This window comes from Dermacentor andersoni, chromosome 3, assembly GCF_023375885.2.
Source record: "Dermacentor andersoni chromosome 3, qqDerAnde1_hic_scaffold, whole genome shotgun sequence".
NCBI lineage: Eukaryota > Metazoa > Arthropoda > Arachnida > Ixodida > Ixodidae > Dermacentor > Dermacentor andersoni.
Genome location: NC_092816.1, coordinates 102,042,402 through 102,064,914, shown reverse-complemented (window position 1 = coordinate 102,064,914; position 22,513 = coordinate 102,042,402). Strand labels below are relative to the sequence as shown.

The 22,513-nt window shown below is 44.8% G+C and overlaps 1 protein-coding gene across 1 annotated transcript in view; it reads right to left on the bottom strand.

Annotated features, from left to right (window-relative positions):
* Positions 1-22,513, bottom strand: part of LOC129387327 (nose resistant to fluoxetine protein 6-like) — a 68,911-nt gene that overhangs the window by 2,872 nt on the left and 43,526 nt on the right. Inside the window, exons 12-15 of the mRNA XM_055076251.1 lie at positions 21,659-21,781; positions 17,865-17,985; positions 13,290-13,479; positions 12,971-13,113 (exon numbers count right to left, since the gene is read on the bottom strand). Of these exons, the coding sequence (XP_054932226.1) occupies positions 12,971-13,113; positions 13,290-13,479; positions 17,865-17,985; positions 21,659-21,781 (577 nt within the window). The remainder of the gene's footprint in view (positions 1-12,970; positions 13,114-13,289; positions 13,480-17,864; positions 17,986-21,658; positions 21,782-22,513) is intronic.

The window sequence follows — 22,513 nt, the reverse complement described above, 5'->3', positions numbered from 1 at the left end:
TGTTCTGTTCAAGGAAATGGATCAATCGCCGATTTATCATTTTTTCAAATACCTTACACATGCAACTTGTGAGGGCTATCGGGCGGTAGCTTGCCACTGAGGAAGGATCTTTCCCTTGTTTTAAAACAGGGACCACTATGGCTTCTTTCCATGCGGTCGGAAGGTACCCTGCGTCCCAGAGAGTGTTGAAAAGTGTAAGTAGTGTCACTTGCGTGTCATTGTGTAAGTTTTTCAGCATTTCGTACATGATTCTGTCAGATCCTGCTGCAGAGCTCTTGCAGGAGCTCAAGGCAGCTCTCAACTCTGCAATAGTAAAGGGGCGGTTGTACGGTTCATCCTGCCGACACTTTCTTATGAGTGGCTTGCATTCTTCTATTTGTTTATATTTGAGAAAGGGGTTTGAATAATTGGTGGAACTTGACACGCTCTGAAAGTGCTCCCCAAGTGAGTCTGCTTGTTCAAGCAGGGTATCGCCTTGAGTGTTTACCAGGGGGAGTGAATAAGTTTGTCGTCCTTTTATCCTGTTAACCCTGTTCCAGATTTTCCCCTCCTCTGTATAAGAGTTGATACCCGATAAGAACTTCTGCCAACTCTCTCTTCTGGCCTGTCGGCGCGTTCTCCTTCCTTCGGATTTTGCTTTTTTAAAGTTAATAAGATTCTCCGCAGTGGGAGAGGTGCGTAGCAACCCCCACGCTTTGTTTTGTTTCTTACGGGCGGTCCTACATTTGTCGTTCCACCACGGGACGCGCCGTTTGCATGCGAAACCGTTTACTTCAGATATGCATTTAGATGCGGCATCTATAATGAAGGCTGTAAAGTACTGAACGGCAGCATCAATTTCTAAAGAGGACATGTCATTCCATGAGATCCTGGTGAGAGTTCGGAATTTCTCCCAGTCGGCTGTATCGATTTTCCACCAGGGAGCCTGTGGTAGAGATTCGTTTTCTTTATATGTTCTTAGTAGTATAGGGAAGTGGTCGCTCCCGTAAGGATTGTCGTTGACTTCCCATTCAAGTTCAGACAGTAGTGACGGGGAGACTAAGCTAAGATCTATTGAAGAAAATGTTCTGTTTGCAAGAGAATAGTATGTCGCTTCCTTCTTATTCAGAAGACAAGCACCAGAAGAGAAAAGGAACTGTTCGATAAGACGTCCTCGCGCGTCTATACGAGGGTCGCCCCACAGGTAGTTGTGTGCATTGAAGTCGCCAAGAACAACATAGGGTTCTGGCAATTCATCTATAATGGACTGAAATTCATGTTTAGTTAACTTGTAATGTGGGGGTATATAAAGCGAGCAAATAGTGATGAGTTTGTTTAGCAGAACAACTCGCACCGCCACTGCTTCAAGGGGCGTTCGAAGCTGTAAAGGCTGACATGCTATATTTTTATGAGTGAGAATCGCAACACCACCCGATGATGCGACGGCATCATCGCGATCTTTGCGAAACGTAACATACGTACGGAGAAAGTTTGTGTGTCTGGATTTTAAATGTGTTTCCTGTAAACACAGCACTTTTGGATTATGTTTGTGGATGAGTTCTTGCAAATCATCAAGGTTTGTAAGGAGACCTCTAATGTTCCATTGAATAATTTGTGTATCCATTTTTAATGTAAATAAGTGCTGTGTGTACGGAAAGGGAGGTGATGCCTTAGGTTACAGGGCTCTTTCGAGGCCCTGTAACGGGGGTTCTGCTCTTTCTGGAGCGTTCGAGGGAGCCTCGCCGCTCCTTAGGCGCTTGGTGCGCCTTGGGAATAGGTGTAGTGTCCATTGCCTCTTGCGAGGCGCCGGACACGTGCTCTTGCGAGCGAGATGTTTCCCGAGAGAGTCCCGCCTTGGAGGGCAAGACCCCTGCGCCCACCAGCCCGGAGGTCGATGGGGCTCCCTGTGGGATTTGGCTGCGCCGGCTGTTGCCAGCGCTTGAAGGGGCCGGGGAGCTTGAGGCAGCCTCGGCTGCGCCCACCTTCGGGGTCGATGGCCCCGTCTGCTGTGTCGGCGTAGCAGCGTCAGCTGCAGCCGCCGGGGGGGCGGATGGCGTCGCTGCCGCCTCACTGGGTGTGGGTCGGACAGCCGCCGGAGACCGTTGTGGCGCTGCCCCCTGACGCGCCACATCGGCAAAGGTGTGCTTTGGCAGGAAGGATACCCGCCTGCGTGCTTCTTTGAAACTTATGTTTTCTTTTACTTTGATCGTTACAATCTCTTTCTCTCTTTTCCAAGATGGGCACGACCGCGAGTACGCGGCGTGCTCCCCATCACAGTTCACACAGTGGAGAGTGTTTTCACACGATTCAGCGGAATGCTCATGAGCAATGCATTTTGCACAGGTTTGGCGGCCGCGGCAGTTCGATGAGCTGTGGCCAAATCGCTGGCATTTAAAACATCTCAGAGGGTTTGGAACATATGGTCTGACCCGGAGCTTCACATATCCTGTCTCAATACTCTCAGGGAGCACACTTGTACCAAAGGTGAGAATTAGATGTTTTGTTTTAATCTCTTTTCCATCGCGCCTTAGCAGAATTCTCTTAACATTGATTACATTTTGGTCGCTCCAGCCTTCTAATAGTTCAGCGTCCGTAAGTTCCATCAGGTCATCATCCGAAACTACACCACGGGTGGTGTTCATCGTGCGGTGCGGGGTAACTGTGACTGGGACATCTCCAAATGATAGAAGGTTAGGCAGTTTCTCGTGTTGTTTTTTGTCGCGGAGCTCCAAAAGGAGATCACCGCTAGCCATCTTTGATGCTTTATATCCTGGTCCAAATGCCTGAGTTAGAGTTTTTGAAACAACAAAAGGTGAGATTGTTCGAGCTTGTTTTCCTTGTTTTTCAGAATGGATTACATGGAATCGCGGGAAAGTTTCTTTTTGGCGTCCAAAAAATTCAAAGATTTCTTCGGTGCGCCCCCTTTTCAGGGAGCGATCAGATAGTGGAGGGAAAGAACTAGCCATAAGTGGGAGTGTATTTTTCAGCATTAGCGCCAGCCACCCACCATGGAGCCCAACAAGGGGACGCTGCAGGGCCTGTAAAACAGGGCCTACAAGCGCCAGCTGTACGCTACCGCTATAACCAAATATGATATAACCAAGGTTGGCTACTCACACAAGGTTAACCCTTGCTGCCTGGAAAATTGGAAGTAAACGGAAGCTAGGAGGAGACAGGAAAGATGAAATAGTAAGAGAAAGACGAAGATTAGAGGAAGAGAGAGACAGGAAGAGGCAACTACCGATTTCCCCCGGGTGGGTCAGTCCGGGGGTGCCGTCTACGTGAAGCCGAGGCCAAAGGGGTGTGTTGCCGCCGCCGAGGGGCCGTAAAGGTCCAAACACCCGGCATTGGCTCAACCCCCAGGATCCCCTTTTCCCCGGACACGGCTAAGCCGCGCACGGCTACACGCGGGAGGGTCCAACCCTCGTGTGCTCGGGTACGCGGTGTCGCAACGCACCAAACGCCTGCTTGCGCAGACGCCCCTGCGGGGGACGTACACCTCACAGAGAATTGTTGTTTACCTTACTCTGAAAACCTGCTCAAATATTTGGTACAGCCAATGTGCACCGCCATCTATGTGAGCATTATAAGAGCACTGCATTGGCCTGACTTCGGTGCTCCGGCCCAAAGCCCTGCCATCCAGGTGCCACCGCCGCATTAGCTAAGTAGCACCGACATTTCATGTGCGCTGTTCCCTGATCCGTCGCTCCAACCAGTTACGCTTCCACAATTTCCGCTTTCGGGGTTTCCGTGTCCGGTTGTTCCAATTCCGATATTTCCAGTTCCTGAATTTTTGCTTGTCGAAACGCTCGCACCTCACTCTTAACACGGTTGCACCATTTAGAGTGTATATTTGTCCCACAGAAATAATCATCAATCCGCCTTGCTTGAGTTTCCCTTCTTAAAATGGGGTAAGTGAACCGAAGTAACGGCGCCGGATTGGTACCGCCTCCCGCTCCCTCTGCTCGGGATCTTCTTTTCTCGGGCTGCTCTAACGGCTGGATCAGCGTGCCGACGGCGAGCCCTTTCATAGGCGAGTTTTCGCCGCCACTCGTCGAAAGCTGGCTGTTCTTCGGGGGAACGCACAACGCGTGTCCGTCCCATACGCTTTCCGTGACTGAACCAAAATGAAGCTGGCGTATCGTGCCCGAAACAATTTCCTGCTCTTTCCTTCCCCGGCGGAAGCGAATCGGCTCTGATTCGTTGAGCGCGTGGCGTGGGCTCGCACTTATGAAGCTGAAATCCTTGCTAATGACTCACGCTCCGGCACCGGCGCAACTGTCAACTCATGGAACCGCCCTTTCCCAAAGCTGCTCTGCTCTTGGAGCAACTGAATTTTTGTGGTTGTGTGACTGCGACAACGAAACAGAAACTTGTGCTCGGTGCTCGCTACCTTCTTGTCGAGAATGCTGTGTCACGTGGATGACGCTCACGCCCTTCGTGAATTTGGAAGTACCGGGCTCGCAGCATTAATGAAAAGAAATGCAGGCAAGACAGGCGATGATTATTGTTGTGGAATAAACCCCAAAAGGCGTATACTTTTTAAGAGTGCTCTATGGATCAGTGACGCCGCTCCCAGCTAAAACCAGAAACTGTGACTACGTAAGTTCCGCTTGACTCTGGAATCTGAGCGGATGAGCGTAGGTTGGCGGCACTTAACCTGGTGGGTGAAAGCGTGTATGGAGGCGCTTTCCCCGGGCCAAGCCCGGGCCAGTGGCTTTATGCCCTGGCCCGGCCCCGGCCTGCACTTCAACGATCTGGCGCGGTCGGAGCCCGCCGAAAAAAACGTTGGCATACATGCCTTAAGATGTGATAGCTTAGGTGGTATATTGAATAACATTGTAATACCATTGAACTGACAATAAAACATTGCAATAACATTGCAATGTTACGATTGTGCGATTGTGATCTTTTCCTAAGCGTGTATTTCAGTGTGGAAGATGCCTACATGCAGTGCTTCCGGCATGGCACCCTCTGCGGCACTAATAGAATGCCTCTTCCCAATTCTTATATACCATATGCCCTTATTTTCCAATGTGATAATCAAGACATCCCAAGAGCATACGCCAAATGAGCATTCCTGCTGAGAGTAAAAACATTTTACTTTAAATTGCATTCCGCAACCCTTGCCGTTAATCGCGAATGGAGCAAAGAAGTTGTTTTCTGCCACTGTAAACTGAATATCGTTTGTGTTCTAAAGGCTGAAACTCTTGACCATTCTTGTGTAGACTTCATAGACGCGGTGTTCTTTGGGAACATCTTGCAAAGCACACTTAGATTATATACAGGCATTAAGTCATATTTTATACGTTTTCTACTATTTAAAGACTCTGGCAACTCTCAGCAGCAGCTCCCAATGTTCACGGTCAGAAAACTCGCGTAAGGTCCGCAAAGAAAGCTCTGCCTGAAAAAGTGGTAAAATAGTGCAATGAAATGAGCGTAGGGTAGTCAAGGATTCAGTGGAGATATAAGCAGTCATAGCGGCGTTACGTAATCAACGAGTACAGACGGCTTAGGTAAATATCCTGGGTAATCTCTACAGAGACTACAAGGCTACCTTCATTCTCCAAAAGAAAAGTAGGAAGATACCTATAAAGAAAGGGGTCAGACACGGAGAAACAATCTCTCCAATGCTATTCATTGCGTGCTTGGAAGAAATATTGAAGCTATTCAACTGGGAACGCTTAGGAGTAAGGATCAACGGCGAATATCTCAGTACCCTGGTTTCCCGATGACATTGTTCTCTTCAGCAACATGGCGGATGAGTTACAACCAATGATTGAGGACCTTAACAGGGAGAGTGTAAGATTGGGGTTGAATATTTATACGCAGAAGATAAAGATAGTGATAAATAACCAGGCAAGGGAACAAGAGTTCAGGATCGTTAGTCAGCCGCTAGAGCCTGGGAAGGAATACGTTCACCTAGGTCAGTCATTTACAGGGAACCCTGATCGTGAGAACGAAGTTCACAGAAGAATAAAAATGGGTTTGATCGCACATGGCAAACATTTTCAGCTGCTGCCTAGAAACTTACCATTATCATTGAAAAGGAAGGTGTATAATTAGTGCATTTTACCGGTGCTGATATATGGGGCAGAGACTTCGAGACTGACAAAGAAGCTTGCGAACAAGTGAAGAACTGCACAATGAGCAATGAAATGGAGAATGCTTGGCATAACCTTGAGAGACAGAAAGAGAGCGGTATGGATCAGAGAGCAAACAGTTGCAGTGGATATTCCAAGAGAAAAAAATGGCGCTGGGCAGATCGTGTAATGCGGAGGTTAGATAACCGTTGGACCATTATGGTTACAGAATGGGTACCAAAAGAAGGAAAGCGCAGTAGAGGATGGCAGAAGTCTAGGTGGTGCGATGAAATTAGGAAATTCGCAGGTGCTCGTCGGAATTGGTTGGCGCAGGACAGGGGTAATTGGAGATCGCAGGGAGAGGCCTTCGTCCTGCAATGGACATAATATAGGCTGATGGTAATGATGAATTACAAAAGTACTTTTGACAACAGCCTCCCGAATCTCTCCCTCTCTTCTCGGCTTATCGCATCATGCAGTTATCTAAATTTTGTGATTTCCGTCTTTTACAACGAAATGTCGCAACAACGATAAGTCGCAACAGTCATGTCGCAAAGATAGCTAGACATAAGCACTTGCCCACGGGCTCTTCCACAGTCAAAGCTACCTATCCCTGGGTCTTTGTTGACACTATCTTACGCAAGCATACGAAGCATCATGCCCACGCGCAAATTAGTTAGCTCTGTTTTTGACGATAACGAATCTAATATTCTTGTTCTTGCCGAAACTTGGGTAAATCCTGACATTAGAGACGATGAAATTCTTCCTGATAACCATTCTTATAATATTTACCGCAAAGACCGAACTAGCAAGAGAGGCGGTGGCGTTCTTCTCGGTGTTAAAAAATCATTATATTCACTTATTATCGACTCGAACTCATCTCTTGAAATTGTGTGGGTTGAAGTAATAATAAATACCACCAAGCTACTGGTAGGTGCCTGTTACTGTCCACCTGACTACAGCACTTCTTTCGTTACAGAACTACGCAATAGCATAACCACGGCCCTCCAGCTCTGTCCAGCGCATTCTGTTTACTTATTCGGCGATTTTAACTTTCCGCTCATAAATTGGCGTAACCTATCATCATCTTGTCGAACCTCAGCGGATTTTCTTAACTTTAGATCTTAACCTGTTCCAGGTCGTTAACAAATCAACCCGTGGAACTAACATTCTAGACCTTATACTCACCAACACTCCCGAAACGATTGAATTCGTAATTCATCTAAACGGCTTTAGCGATCACGATCTACTTCAGGTAAAAATCAGTGTTCCACTACCCTTTTCGGGGATCTCAAAGAAAATAATAAGTGATTATAACAAAGCAAACTACTCTAAAATAAACGATGAACTTGAAGTATTTCTCAACCGCACGCTACTTCCTTCTTTTTATAATCGCTCGGTGGAAGATAACTGGGTGTGTTTCAAGAATAAAATGTCTGCTCTAATTAACAAATATATCCCGTTGATCTCGATAACAAATGACAAAACAAATCCTTGGTTTAATAATGCCCTACGTAAGCTTAGGAATAAAAAGAAACGTCTGTACAATACCGCTAAACGCGTCAATAATGCTTCTTCGTGAGAAAGGTTCAGGATTTGCTTAAAAACATACTGTTCTGCCTTAGCTGCAGCTAAAAATAAATATTTCTCCACAGATTTACCTTCTCTCTTACATTCGAATCCGAAAAAGTTTTGGCGAATTATATCACCTGACCTTGACTCTAACCGGATAGCCTTACACAGCAATTCAAATACTCCCCTCTCTGACAATGAATGCCCCTCTGCGTTTAATTTGCCCCTCTGCGTTTGAGCCGCGAGGATCATACCAATGTACCTGATGTTGCTGATTGTGACTGGCAATTCATGGAAAATATTGAAATCTCGGTGGAGGAAATTGCATGTCTTATTAATAACTTGAAGTTATCTACTTCATCTGGTATTGATAATATGAGTTCCAAGATATTAAAAAATACCATTTCTATATCCAGTAACAATCTGTACCATATATTCAAGCAGTCTTTATCATCGGGACAGCTGCCCAATGACTGGAAAAAGGCAAAAATCATACCAATATTTAAAACTGGGAATAAAAACTCCCCGGAAAATTACCGTCCAATTTCATTGACCTGCACTTGCTGCAAGATGCTCGAACATATAATTGCTTCGCATATTTATGATCACCTAGAGTCCAATAATTTCTTTTTTCGCCATCAACATGGTTTAAGGAGAGGATTATCATGTGAGACACAGTTACTCGAATTCATGACTGACCTGCACCTTAACATGAACAATAAACAGCAGACCGATTGCATTTTTCATGACTTTTCCAAAGCATTTGATCGTGTAACTCATTGTCGCCTTATTGCGAAATTAACTGCACTTCGACTTGACTCCTTCACTCTCACATAGCTACGTAATTTTCTTTCGAATCGTCAACAGTCCACAGTAGTTAATAATATTGCTTCGTCTCCTACTTACCTTACTTCTGGTGTGCCTCTGGGCAGCGTTTTGGGCCCGTTACACTTCCTAATTCACATAAATGATTTGCCACTTAATGTTTCTTTTCGCTTACGTATTTCCGCTGACGACTGCATTAATTACAGATCAATTATGAGTACTGACGACCACCTGGCCCTTCAAAATGACCTTAGCCTAATTCATAATTGGTGCAACACCTGGTTAATGGCTTTAAATGTATCAAAATGTCAGGTAATTTCTTTTAGTCGTAAGCGTGACAACTCACATTTTTATACAACGTCAATAATAAAGAATTGTTACAAACAGTATCGTATAGATATTTGGGTGTTCATCTAACTTGAAACCTCTCCTGGACAGACCACAATGCAGCCGTTTGCGCAAAATCTTCAAGGACATTAGGTTACCTACGTCGTAATCTGGGTAATTCACGTTCGAACATCCGCAAATTCGCCTATCAGACATTTGTTCGACCACAGCTCGAGTATGCATCCTCCACTTGGTCCCCACATCCTACATACTTAATCGACATGCTTGAATCACTCCAGAACCGAGCAGCCCGTTTCATTTCACGTGATTATAGCCATCACTCCAGCTTAACGCAAATGAAACTCGATCATTCCATAAAGCCTTTAGTTCTTCGCCGTAATATCGCTCTGTTATCCTTGTTTCACAAGTATGTTTATAATGCCGCACAATCCACACTACATATCCAGATCGCCTGGAACACGTCTCGCCGATTAAATAACCACTGAAGTTTTGCGCGCATGTACGGTACGACTCATGGTTTTAACTTTTCCGCACTCCCTACGGCCATTCGCTTGTGGAACAATCTGCCTGATCACATTGCTTCCGAGTCAGATCAAGAAAAATTTCGTCATCTCATACACGAGCATTTTTCAAAATAGCACTTACAAATCACTTTATCTTGTTTCTTGCATTTGGCAACGTGCTTCGAACTTCATGCGATGTTTTTATTTTATTTTTTTATTCTTTATTGCTGCATTGCTATCTCGCTCTTATGAATTGCTATTTTATGCTGCGTCACGTGCTCACTTGTATGCCCTGTATATATTATTGCTTTCCAGCATCTTTTTCTCTAAATATCCCTTCAAGAATTGTACTCCCTGATATGTTCATCTTTCGTGTATTTTACTTTCTAGTATTAGTGCCTTACGTTAATTTTTACACGTGTTATTTCCTTAAGTGTACCTTTGTGGCCTTTCATTACTTCATTTGTTCCTTTTTCATGTTTTTATCTTGGTAGTAATGTTGATGAGCCCTGCATTGAGGCGTATTTTTGTATTACACTTTAGAAGGCTGCTCACTCTTTTTTTCTTTTTCTTGATTTTGTAACCCCCCTTACACAATGCCCCCATAGGGCCTGTAAGGTATCCTAAATAAATAAATAAAAATATAAATCACGTTTTAAACATGGGATATAAGTATTCTCCGACAGTGTGCACCTTTGTACCATCACTCACGGCTGCCCTTTAAGGCATGGTGAATACTTGTACGTGCCATGGTCACGAACGCATTATGGCTTAAAAACTCTAAAATATACCCGGCCCTACGCACTAAAGGGGTTTGGATTATGCCACAGCTTAATCCGCGAAATGTCTCACAATTCGCTTAAAAGCGTTTTTCATTATATTTTTGTGGGGCATTATTTTGCTTAAGCCCATCTTTTCCTTACTTTGTATTAAAACATGACGTTCACCATTATCGTATCCCCTTTATTTTGTGCCAGTATTGGATTGTGCGACATTTTTATGATTGCGTTGTTTTGTAAAAAAATATTTCGCTTCTGTCCGTAGTAATTCTTTAGTCCGTACCGCAGTAAAGATGTACAGTGGGAATAATGAGAAATGTAAAGTCGTTTCATGTACACTGGCTTTTCTTCCTCCTCACTTGAGGCATCTATGTTCAAATATATGTCTGCGACTGAGACTCAGACTTACTCGCATTTAAATATTTGTATGGATAGCGGTAAAATAGTGCAATCGCAAAAGTGGTAAAAGTCAAACTGTATAAAGATCGGCTTCTAGCATCCATTTGTTTTACTTTGGAGGAAAGAAATTTGTTTTTGTAGAAACAAAAGGGTATGACTTCCTAATTTTGCTTGCTCAAATAATTTAGAGGCTTTTTTTTTTTTTCACCCTTTAAGTTCAGCTTCTCACAGAATGCCTTGGATCTGTACAGAACGTTCGCGCGTGCTGAAAGGCACCACCAAACCCCATCAAGGAATGGGTCCGGGACCGGTTAAAAACGCTTTAACCGGCCCCGCCCGCAATTTGGGCAGGGCCTGGGCATTCAGGTAAGCCCGGGCCTGTGTAGTGGTTTAGGCAGTACATAACGGGCTGCATAGCTAGGCCGCCAGAAACTTCTCAGCGACCGATCACGATTAAAACAGATTTGCTTCACGTGCTTTACTAAAACTGCCGGCCTACGTCACGCCCAGGCAGGGAGGGCTACACGCAATAAAATAACACAGTACATGCGTAAAAATAAACGGTTTTCTGCTTTCAATTTCTACGAAACACAGAGAGAATCGCGTCCATTGCGTTCAAGATCAAAATTTAGCTGACCCCCGCTGTGAAAGTCAGTGCCACATATATTCATACAGGACTGAACACGGGGAAGAAGAAGTAGAAAGAGAGAAAGAAAACGAAAATTAAGTCATTTGCCAAGACGAGCCGAGTGCTGAAGCTCTCAAGTTGCAAAAATAAAAAAAAAACAACACCGCGAATGCCCAGTTTATGACTAGTGTCCAGTGGTTTCAGTATTTACTTGCTCCGCAATTTGGCGGAAATTTTCATGGTTTTGGCCACCGTCAAATGGGATGAGTAGATATATATTTCCAAATGAAGTCTCAAAGAATTTTTTTTTTATAACGTTTCGCGTTCAGATTACCTACGCGGACCGTCTCGAACACTGTCGGGAAACTCGCCGCCTGAGCTAGCGCTATCGTGGGGACGTTCGCCGTGTAGATCCCCGACTTTACTGAAACAATGTAGTTTCACTGCAACTCTTCTTTCTCCACCACCTGCTTACCGCAATTCCCAAACATGATCTTTCTTTTTCTTTCGCCTTAGCACGGTGACCACTTACTTCAATTTGTCGCCTCTCTATGCAGCATTTTTTACCTGAACGGTCATCCTTTAGGCAAGACCGCCATTGCGAAACAAATATTTGGTAATGGCGACAACCATCCTATCGACCAACCAACCATCCTTTCTCCCGTACCACGTTAATTACATAACGAGGGCCTGGGATCAGGAACTGATGCCTTCAGGCAGCACGTGTGGGTTTATTGACCAGTAGGCTTTACCCAAGAAGATCACGTACTGGTGATGCCTGCGGCAGAAAGGATGTTCCATATCTGCCACCAAGGTTTGCGAGTGGTGGTGCTGGCTAACGCTCCTAGGGTTAATCCTAGTAGTAGCACATAAATAACCCAGAAAGTGGATGAGAAGACAGCGCCGTGGCGGCTCAATTGGTAGAGCATCGCCCGCGTAATGCAATGACGTGGGATCATTCCCCACGTGCGGCAAGCTGCTTTTTCATCCAGTTTCAATTCCATTAATTTATCATTTCTTTATTTCAATCAGTCAGTATAAGTAATTTCCCCGATGTTGTCCTTGGTGTCTTTGTTTGTTGGCTTCTTATCACAAAAGCAACGTGTGACACCCGAAGAGTAACGTAACTCTTACACTTCATCGAAGCTTTGTTGACAGACTAGGCTGATAAGCGCAATCTGCATTATAGCTTGAAATTTCACACTTTTCGCTTGATCAGCAGGGTTAAAAACAACGGCATCTGCATCAGTACGTTTTTCTAATTGCTTTGCAGCAGAAGCAGCCTCGGGCAGCCCTGACAAAATTTCATAGAAAAAGCACAAATCTTTTACGATAGTCTGTTTACAGAGAGCCTGTGTGCTCATGGCGATATATGTCTTGTCGACTGTATTTCCCGTCGATCATCCACTAGTTGCCTGGTATTTCTGGCACGTGCAATAAAGGAAACCAATGATGAAAACCTTTATAGCAAAAACGTGGTTCTGCAATTACAGAGCATCAGTTATATCCATTTCGGTAATGTTTCTGACAGACAGAAAATTTTTAAAGGAGCCACAGCTGAACAGGAAGTCGTATTTCTTGGAGAACGCTTGCAATAATCACTTACATTATCAGGAACTATATATATGAAGAGTTTGATAATTTTTGAAGCAAAACTGAGCTGAAAGCTTCACTACGATTGATGTAGCGCAGCATTGTTCTATAATGAAGCAGATTAATAAAAGTAAAATAAGACATCCACCTAATCGTGGATGTCACACTTTCCCTTTATAAAGTACTTCCCTCTACCTTGCGGGTTTCCGCCGAACTATTACACAATGAAGCACAATATGAAATTTACAAAGCGCAACCTACCTGATTGAATGCCGACCAGTAGACTCGTTCTCTGGATGAATGCAGCATGAGTTCGAGAAATAGCCAGTGGATGAGGTACACGCCGTACGAAAGCCTGCTCAATGGAACAAATGCTTTCCAGGACAAGAACTTGTTCACAATTCCTAAATAGAAGCAGGGTTTGTTTCAGTTTTGGTCATGTGTACAAAATGAGAACCATGAAATGTCTCTGGCCTCAAAACGAGATAGCATCTACGCAGCACTTGTCATCCGTTCCTGCTGGCGCTAGTTTCCTCTAACAAATAACACAAATAACAAAAAAGCATCAGGGGAACCTTACCTCCTCGGCCCGTAGCACACATTAGTATGATCCAGGCGATAAAGAAAGACCACAGTAACCTGTCGAAGAATGCCACAAGCAGCTCCGCGCCTCCCGATGGGGGGTTGGGGCTCGAGAACCAAATAAACTTCACATAAACGCAGAAGAGCCCACAACAAACAGATGCACACCAGCCAGCCAGCTGAAGAGTCTGAAATGCATTAAAATGGTTGGCCAACTCAGGCGCAGTTAATAGCCGCGCAATAAGCAGCACGCAAATCGTTGCAGGACGAAAAACCGACACGCCATCGACGCGCTTCGAGCTGGTCGTCCTTATCCACGGCAACTTGGGGACGCACTAACCTCCTGCGCGATATTAACGCGACAGCGTGAAGGCCCCGTGTCACAGAAAATCAGGTGTCGCCCTGCCGCGTCTAGAGTGGAGATGTTTTAGTGCACAAAATTGTTCCCAACCACGCATACCCAACCACGTAAGCCCCCTGAGTAGCGCAACGATGTTACTGAACTAATTGAATTTCTGCAAGTAAAATGCCTATAAGAATCGTAAAGTACGACTTACGTACAACCAACGTAAATGATGGCGTCGGATTGTAATTTAGAAGCACGAGAAAACACAATTTTGTTACACGGAAACTCAAACACGGACCCCTCTTCCGGCGTTTTTCCCATTCATAGAGCGGGGCGCCCACCTCTGTTCCTTGCAACAACACCATACAGATGGCGCCTGTCTCCTCGCATTCGCGGCCGGAGGAAGAGGCCGCGTTTGTACCAAAAAGCTCACCTTCGTGCATAGCATTCGCCGACAGTGTTTCCCGGTAAACATTACGGTTACATAAGCTGCAGTTGCCGGGAAGCGGTAGAATCAGTCACGGATCCTTGAATGCTATCGCGTTCGACTCTTATAGGCGAAGCTTATGCGTCCTCCAATTTTTTTTTTTTTGACAGTCAGCATGAAAGGGGTGGTTGTAGTTGCTGTTTGCTATAAGAGATGGTCAATACTTATATTTGCATAACTCCGTCCTTGTGGCTTCAAACGGCTTCGCGAACTCATCATTTTTGTCAAAGTAATGTTTTATAAACATTTGAAAAAATAACACTAAAGCAGTAACGCGGCAAGATTCGAACACATAATGTCTACCACAGAAGCAGCCTGGTATAGAGACTATTACGCCACAGATCCCTTATTTTTCTTCTTTATTGTCGGTTTTGTCGTCGACAGGAAACACATGGCGCATGCACACAGAGAGAAAGCAAAACATTGCTATTTTTTATAAAGCACGCCAACAATATTTAGCTGGCATTTTGAAGTTAAAAGCGCCTCAGTGACACCAAATCATCCAACATATCAATCCATACTAGAAGTTCGTTTTCGTTCCTGGAGATATCTCTTACGTACGTGGCATTTTCTATGAAATACTCTCTGGCAGGTCGCCCATGCATATCTGCATTTCCAACAGCCCTTTTTTGTTTTACATAGGCTGCGCCTGCACATCAACATGACAATCTTATAGGACAAGTCTCCTGTTTCATCTGTCGCCAAGAAGTGAATTTCATATACAGTGACCGGCGATTCTTTCTTTAGTGTTCGCTTGAGGAAGTCATAAAAGAACACTATATCCCACCAATTCTGGAGCATGGTGGATAGTTTGTCGTTTGTTACAAATTATGCAGTGACCCACCGTGGTGCCTCAGCGGCATTTCGATGAGGACGAAATGCAAAAGCGTCCGTGTACCGCGCATTGGCTGCACGTAAATAATAGCCAGATGGTTAAAATTAACGCTGAGTCTCCACCAAGTGGTACCTCATAATCTTTTTTTTTAATCATGCAACTTGTAAGGGAACAAATAACCCGTTTTTCTTTAGCCATGGCTAGGCAGGAAGCCTGGCTTTGTGAAGATGAAGGAAGCAACACTTTTCTGATGTTCTCACTGGTATTTTATTTGCTATTTTAGGACGTCTCTTTCGGGCCTTACATCATACAACGTACGATACAGTGGTTCCGGCTACGTAACACCTCAAAGGCATTTCTAGCACTTCTTGCGAATGACTCCACTCAAATATTCTAAATAAAATTGTACGTACAAAATATTGAAAGAAGCAACAACGTCATGAAGAAAACTATGCACTCTTGGTCGAGTAATGGCATTTGCAGAAACGGGATAATGCGGTAACATATCGCAGAGTCTTGTTTGAATTAGCGTTCTCCAGAAATATTTGCCCTGATCTCTCACAAAAAGAAAAGAAATCTAATTACTACCTGCGTTAGGAATACGTGGCATAAACTTAATACACCCCTTTTGACTCAACGAAACAAATTGATTGTTCGCCTTCTCCGTTACCAAGTCGAACCCTACACATACTCTGCAAAAATTCTGCCTGTCATTTGCGCATTGACTTGCGACATGGGCAGTACTTGCAGAAGGTAAAACAACGTTGCTACAAGGCATTATAATTATTACGCGAGCAAACGTGGACGGGTTGTGTCCTCCAAACTTTCGTGTTTGCTTGGGCACGCGCTGAGTTTCTGAGTGCTCGTGTGTGTGTGTGTGTGCGTGTGTGTGTTTGTGTGTGTGTGTGTGTGTGTGTGTGTGTGTGTGTGTGTGTGTGTGCGTGTGTGTGCGTGCGTGCGTGTGCGTGTGCGTGTGCGTGTGCGTGTGCGTGTGCGTGTGTGTGTGTGTGTGTGTATGTGTGTGTGTGTGTGTGGACACAGCGCGCTAGCGGGATATCCAAGTGCGGGTGTAACAGTGCACTGAATATTTTGAAAGGTGTCTGGCGATATTTCCCAGCTTCCTTGCCAGGAACCTAGGCGATTCTCCCACCTTATTGCGCTACCGGTCTCTGTACAAACTTATTTCGCGAATTGAACAATCCGTGAGACGCATTCCTAGTAGGTGCAGAATATCAGCAACGTCGTCAGCGCGAGAACGAATCTTTACTTCGATTGAAAAATACCTATACCCGCGTATATTTTCATTTCTCAAGCCATGTAAACAAAATGGTCTTAGATACAACGCAAAAAATAAAGAAATCGCACATCCCTGAAGCGTAGATGGATGATAGGACTTTGATGTTATCACTAACACGCTTGTGAATAATGATGTTTGCTGAGCATTCGGAATGCACCACTTTACCCCTTCAAGTAAAACCTCCACAACAGTCACGTGGTAAACAATGGAAAATAAGATTTCGTGTCTTATCCTGTAAAATGCCTCCTCTAAATCCAGCTGAAGCATAGCGACGCACCTGTCATCAGCATCAGAAGAATCGAGGATTCTTCGCGCCACACTTATGCACATTAATATAGCGCGCCATTTCATACCGCAAGCTTGGTGGTGGCTCACTACAAAACCAGTAACTGTTTGCGCTTTTCAGTTATGACTTTTATGTAAGTCTTGTAGTCAACATTTGTAAGAAGACTTTACTGACAGAAGTTTAAGAGGGTCATCAAATTTCGGAATTAAAATACGGCGACTTCTGCGGAAAGATGGAGGAATCGTTTTTGTTCGTAATATACGATTGGGACAAAATGTAATAGCCCTGCCACTTCTCTCTTAAATGGTTTGTAAAAGGCGGCACCAATTCCATCAGATCCCGCGGACTTCCCGATTCTGAGTTCCTGCATAGCCACCTCTATTTCTGAAATAGTGATGAGAGCTTCAAGTCTTTCCTTCTATGTGTCGTCCGAAGAGGCATCGATGGAAAAATTTGTCTCAAAACAATTTTCTACTTGCATATTTGTCCTGTCAAGGTTCGATAGGATTCGACAAATGCTTTCTCAATTTTCTTCTGGTCCTGTGTAATTTCGTCTAAGCGTCTATTTCATTTTATTCCGCTTCGTGCAGCGTACCTTTTTTCGGCACTAAGAGCACATTCCGGTGGGCGGTTCTCCCAACAATATTCGCTCAGCAGGCCCGTAAATCACGGTGGCGTGATGCTCCTCTATTGTCTCTCTAGGTTCGCTTCCACGCTCCTTATTTCGTCGGTGAAGTTCTCGGGCTGGTAACGCTCAATTTGAAGGAGGAAGTCTGGTTCCGATTGTAGGTTGTTTTATTTCGCTTTTCGCTCTTACGTAACACGTACACTTTTTCTATAGGGTTTATTTAATGTGATTCTTAAAATATACCCACATTGCATGCGCTTGCGTGGTCTCCGGCATGCAGTTGTTCGCTGCGTTTCCACTAAACAGTTCATCCGTAAGCAGTCTGTCATTCAACGCAAGGGAGACCGATGAGCCACAGCTGTCGCAGTGAATAAGCCATCCATAAGCCAGGACTCGTTGCTATGGTGATACTTTTACTTTGCCTGTTGACCTTCAAGATTTAAGATAATAAGTTATCACATTCGTTACCGAACAAAACTTTGCATCGTCGAAAAATTTCGACCACCACCTACCTAAGGCCACTACAAAAGCGGGAGAAAGAGCGAAAGAAAGCTATTCGCTTTATGCTTGCATGATGTATATGCGCCGCTCTCGTCAGGAAAAAAATACTGGCACAGCACGCCATCGGTAACATGTCCGTAATCGTTACAGCTTGGATGCTCAACAATGGCGAACCCTAAATTCATAAATGTACCTTGGAAATCTTGCGTTTCGTGAAGTCGGCTACGATGAGAGACGTCATACAGCCGCTAAAGTAGCATACAGCGTGATAAAAAGGTAGCACGTAGTATGCGTTGATCGTGCTCATCATTCGCCTGTAAGAAACATAAAAAAATAAATGACACGTATATATGGCGGGAGGAAAGTTGCAAGTGCTAAATTAAAAATCTCGGCCAACAAGTTCTGTTGAAATGCACACTGTGGCAGAAGTTAAGCGAAAGAAAGGGCAGTCCTAATCTGCAATGCAGGAACGGCCCAGTTTGGCAAAGTTCGGGATGTCCGTGATCTCTGGCGACGTCCTCGAATGAATAAACTAATGATATCAAGGTCTGAAATTCAACCATCGGCATGTCGCCAGCTTCATTGGCTTATCTAGATTTGCTCTTAGGTTACCATCACTACAGTGTTACCTCATGGGTTATTGAAAAAGGAGTCACTTGGTCAAACCGTCGACGTCTTGCTTCTGTTATTTATTGTTCCATCCATTATATTACCTGACCAAGTAAATTGTGTCTAAGTAAATTGTAGAAAAAAATGTTATCTTTTACCTCTTCGAAAAAAAAAGTAAATGGTTCGCGTGAGAATACACCAAGATTACGCTGTTCGCACTCGTCGGTGGATAGACAGATAACGTCCGAAGAGCAAATCACGCGAGTGTTGCGCCTCAGGAAAACGTGGCGAGCAGCTTGGGGCGAGTTTGTATATGCAGGGTGTTTCCGCGAATACTTTCAAATTTTTGTCAAGGTTGCCTCTGGCAGATAGCATACTTCTTGTTCATGAGCTGGTCTACTCGAAGAGGCGGACATTACTTGCACAAAAAATTTAAATGCTGAATCAACCAATTAACAAAACTTCAGTAAATAAGTCTTTAACTAGTTACCTTGTGGCCCATATTGCAATTTTTAAATTCTAGCAGTGGCGTTCGCGAGGCGCATCCACTCGCGACAAATTCTCAGGATGACACCTGTTTCGAGATACTGATTTCCGAACTTTGCGGTGAAATGCACTGGCGTTCCACATACTTTGGGCTTCAATGCATGAAACGACGCTGTGTTCAGATCGTGACTCAATCTCGGCCACGCAACGGCGGAAAGCGGGGAGGAAGCGCGCAACCTTCTGTCGCGCGCAAGGCTAAGGGGGGAGCGGTAGGGGGGGGGGGGCGTTCTACTCAGGGTGGCCCAGGCAGCCGGACCGCTGTAGCTTCCAAGCCATCTCCAACGGGCACAGAATCCACGCTGCGGTGTGTTTTCCGCGGCGTTGACGTAGTTCGCGTTGATGCTAATGGCGACGTGAAGGCCAATTCGCTCGTTGCTGCTGCCGCGTTTCCTCGTTGCAGCGTTTTGACAGCGAGCATCCGCGGTCATCGATTGAGATGTGTTCGTGTATGTTTGTGAGACCATGCTTGTTAATTTAGTTGGTGTCCTTACTTCGTTTAGTTGTCCACTAATTTGCTATCAAAATCGGTGCTTCACCTTTCCTGTGAAACTGCGACGTTTTGGTAAAGTATGCTTTAAAGTTTTGATTCGCATTGCATCTGTACGAAGAACGACATTGGAGAGAAAATAGTGCTTGACTTCCAATTTTTTTTTCAAGAAGCATCGCTATATATATAGTCACACAGCAGCACAACAGCCATGCGCGGGATGCAATCATATAAGACCCCGCAGAATTATTCAACTTTGTGATGAGTCGAAGTATCTGAGTATTTTATCTCCTCGTCAGTGAAAGCGACCGAGGGGGTACTGACGCAAACATTTCTTGCACAGTAAACGTCTTGCGCTTACACTATCTCGCGCGTGACACGATATCTGTGTTTTGCAATGATTCTACACTAATAATATCACTAATACGACCTAAACTTGAATACGCATCATCTATATGGAAACCTTGGCATGAAAATCTTGTATCTTCTCTCGAATTTATACAAGATAACTCCGTTTGCTTGATTTTTACAAATTACAACCGTACTGCAAGTATCACAGTCATGAAAACTAAACTTTCTCTCCCACCTTTAAAAGCTCGCCGGAAAATCAGACGCCCCACACTATTCAACAAGATATATCATTACGTCAGTCTACACAACGATTTTATTTCACCACCGGAATACATCTCCTATCGTATTGGTCATCGGCACAAGGTTGGCATCAAAAAATGCAATACTAATCTATTTTTCAGTCCCACCTTCCCCAGACATCTCTCGAATAGAACCGCCTCCCTCCCGATATTGCAGCCAATCAACATGATTAACGATTTCGCGATGCACTAACGACCTTTGTTTATTTTGGAGAATGTTGAAATTAGGTTGTAACAAAATTCACTCTATTGTAATAATTGTCTTCGTAACCTATATTACCCACTCCCCTCTGTAATGCCTTTGGCCCTGAGGCTATAATAAATAAATAAATAAATAAATAAATAAATAAATAAATAAATAAGGCACCATGCATGTTTTGTGCCTTTCTTCACTGTTACCACACAGTTTCACTGAAAAAAAAAAGCCAAGCCAAGGACGTTTGTCGTAGGCTAAACCTGGAAGCTTTTGAAAAGGGCATGTCCAAATCAAATGATTATTTTCTTGAATTTCCTTTCAATGCAATTTCAATTCAATTTTCTTCAAAGCCCACGTATGGGGAGTGCATAACGCGTGCTTCACCTCTGCCGCAGGTCGGCCCGGCATTGCACTATCTCCGGGATCGGCCCACGTATGGGGAGCTTTTTTGCTTACAACAACACGAAAATTTCCATAGACGTTACAGGTATAAAGCTTCGCTGTAATTACTTATCGAAATTACACAATCTGCCTAACTTTGGTTAACTCAGTAGCTTGGAGCATATCTTCAAGCAGCTCACAATGACACCGCTTGAAAAGCAACCCTTAGGCCACAGAGACGGGTCATCCAGCCGTTTACAAACAGCGTCGTCAATCACCGCGAGGAAAAAAAGGGGAAGAAGACAAACACCGATAGATTTGTGGTAATGCGTTAGGTGTGCAGGGGTAGTTAGAGAGGCGAGCTTGGACACACACAGACCCACACAAAAACACACGTTGGGATGCTGTGGACTTTCATAATACTTCATTGCGATTCACTAGAAGCAGCGATTAGGGAGGGCTTCTCTTTTTTTTTTTCGTCTCAATGGACTTCCGGCCGGCGCACCCCACTGGGAGGGCATTCCGGGTAGGCGAGTTCATTCAAAGAAGTCTAGATCCTTATAAAGAATGGGGATTTGCAGGTAGGGTCACCCTGACATCCGCAGGGCGAAATCATTTATGTTTACGAGGCGACGTGCTAGCTCGGCGCGTAGCGATTGAACTTCCGCTCGATGTGAAGCCACAACGTCCATTTGGCGAGGAAGCCTTCGAGCCTTGTCACGACTGAAAAACATGTTTCCCTCGCGTTCTTAGGCCACTTCATCGCTCAGGAGTTATATGCCTTCGAGCGCTTCTAGAAGGGTTGTAAACGGACCTGTGAATTGGGAGCTAAGGTCGCTGGAGCGTGGATGATAGGTGCAAGACGGGGAGCCAAGTACGAAGCGAGAAAGCGGTGAGGCAACTTTTCTAAAACTTTCTGTTCAAGCATTTTGTTACAAAGAGAGCTGCGGGTATGCCCAAGCCCCTCGTCCTTGCATCGCAATACCCGTCAGCAGCGATGATTGCAAGATTAGTGCAAGAATAGCCAATGCCTCAAGTACTATTGGAATTATCTCAAACTGGTCTTCAGCAATGAATCATGTACGTCTCTTTTTTAATATTTGCGGCAAAGTACTCACGAGAAATGCGGGAAGGGAACAATAGCGAATGGGGACAGATGCAGCCTGGCCACGGTCCATGTTGCGATGGCACAGCCAAGGAGAGAAAGCATGGCTAAAGCTGCCAGAGCCGCACGCTTCCGTCTGGAAAAGAAGACGACGTATAGCCAGTTTCTTGACGCACAAGGTGCGTGGAATGCCTATCGCCAATGCTCAAGCAGCATGCGTACGGATGACGTCAACATTCGGCCAAGTGTTTTTGCACGTGGCTGCTCTTAATCCGTCGATAATTTGTACTGAGCAATGCGCGTGGACACATTTTTGTTTGAATTTCACGTTATGCTTCTGAATATATTTAGACAGTGAAGCTCGCCGTACGTAAAAGGCGTAGTCATTGAGTGCTGTGCTCGTACTCTTCTTGCATGAATGTTCTAAGTCTAATGAGTGTTATCTTTTCTTCATCTTCTTCTTCTTTAAAGATAAGAAATAGTGATGCTTATTCGTTGCATTAAACACCTCAATTCACGCACTAGACTGTGAGCGACGCTGTAGTAAAAGCCGCACCGCATTTTTCGGCATCCTGTAATTTCGTAACCTGAAATAAATCTAAGCAAACGAGTGTTTCTCGCATTTCGCCTCCGTCGAGTGTGGCCCCGCTGAGGCCGCGAATCGCTCCCGCGACCACGTGCTCACACGCAGAACAGCATTACAATACCGCTGTCCGCCATGGTTCCTCAGGGGCACTGACGTAGCTATTTTGAGGGTGAGGTCGCCGGTTCGATGGGGGCCGCAACGGCCGCTATAGACATAATAGTCAAATATCAGAACGCTCGCGTACCATATAATACACCACGTTAAAGAACCTGAGATGCTAAA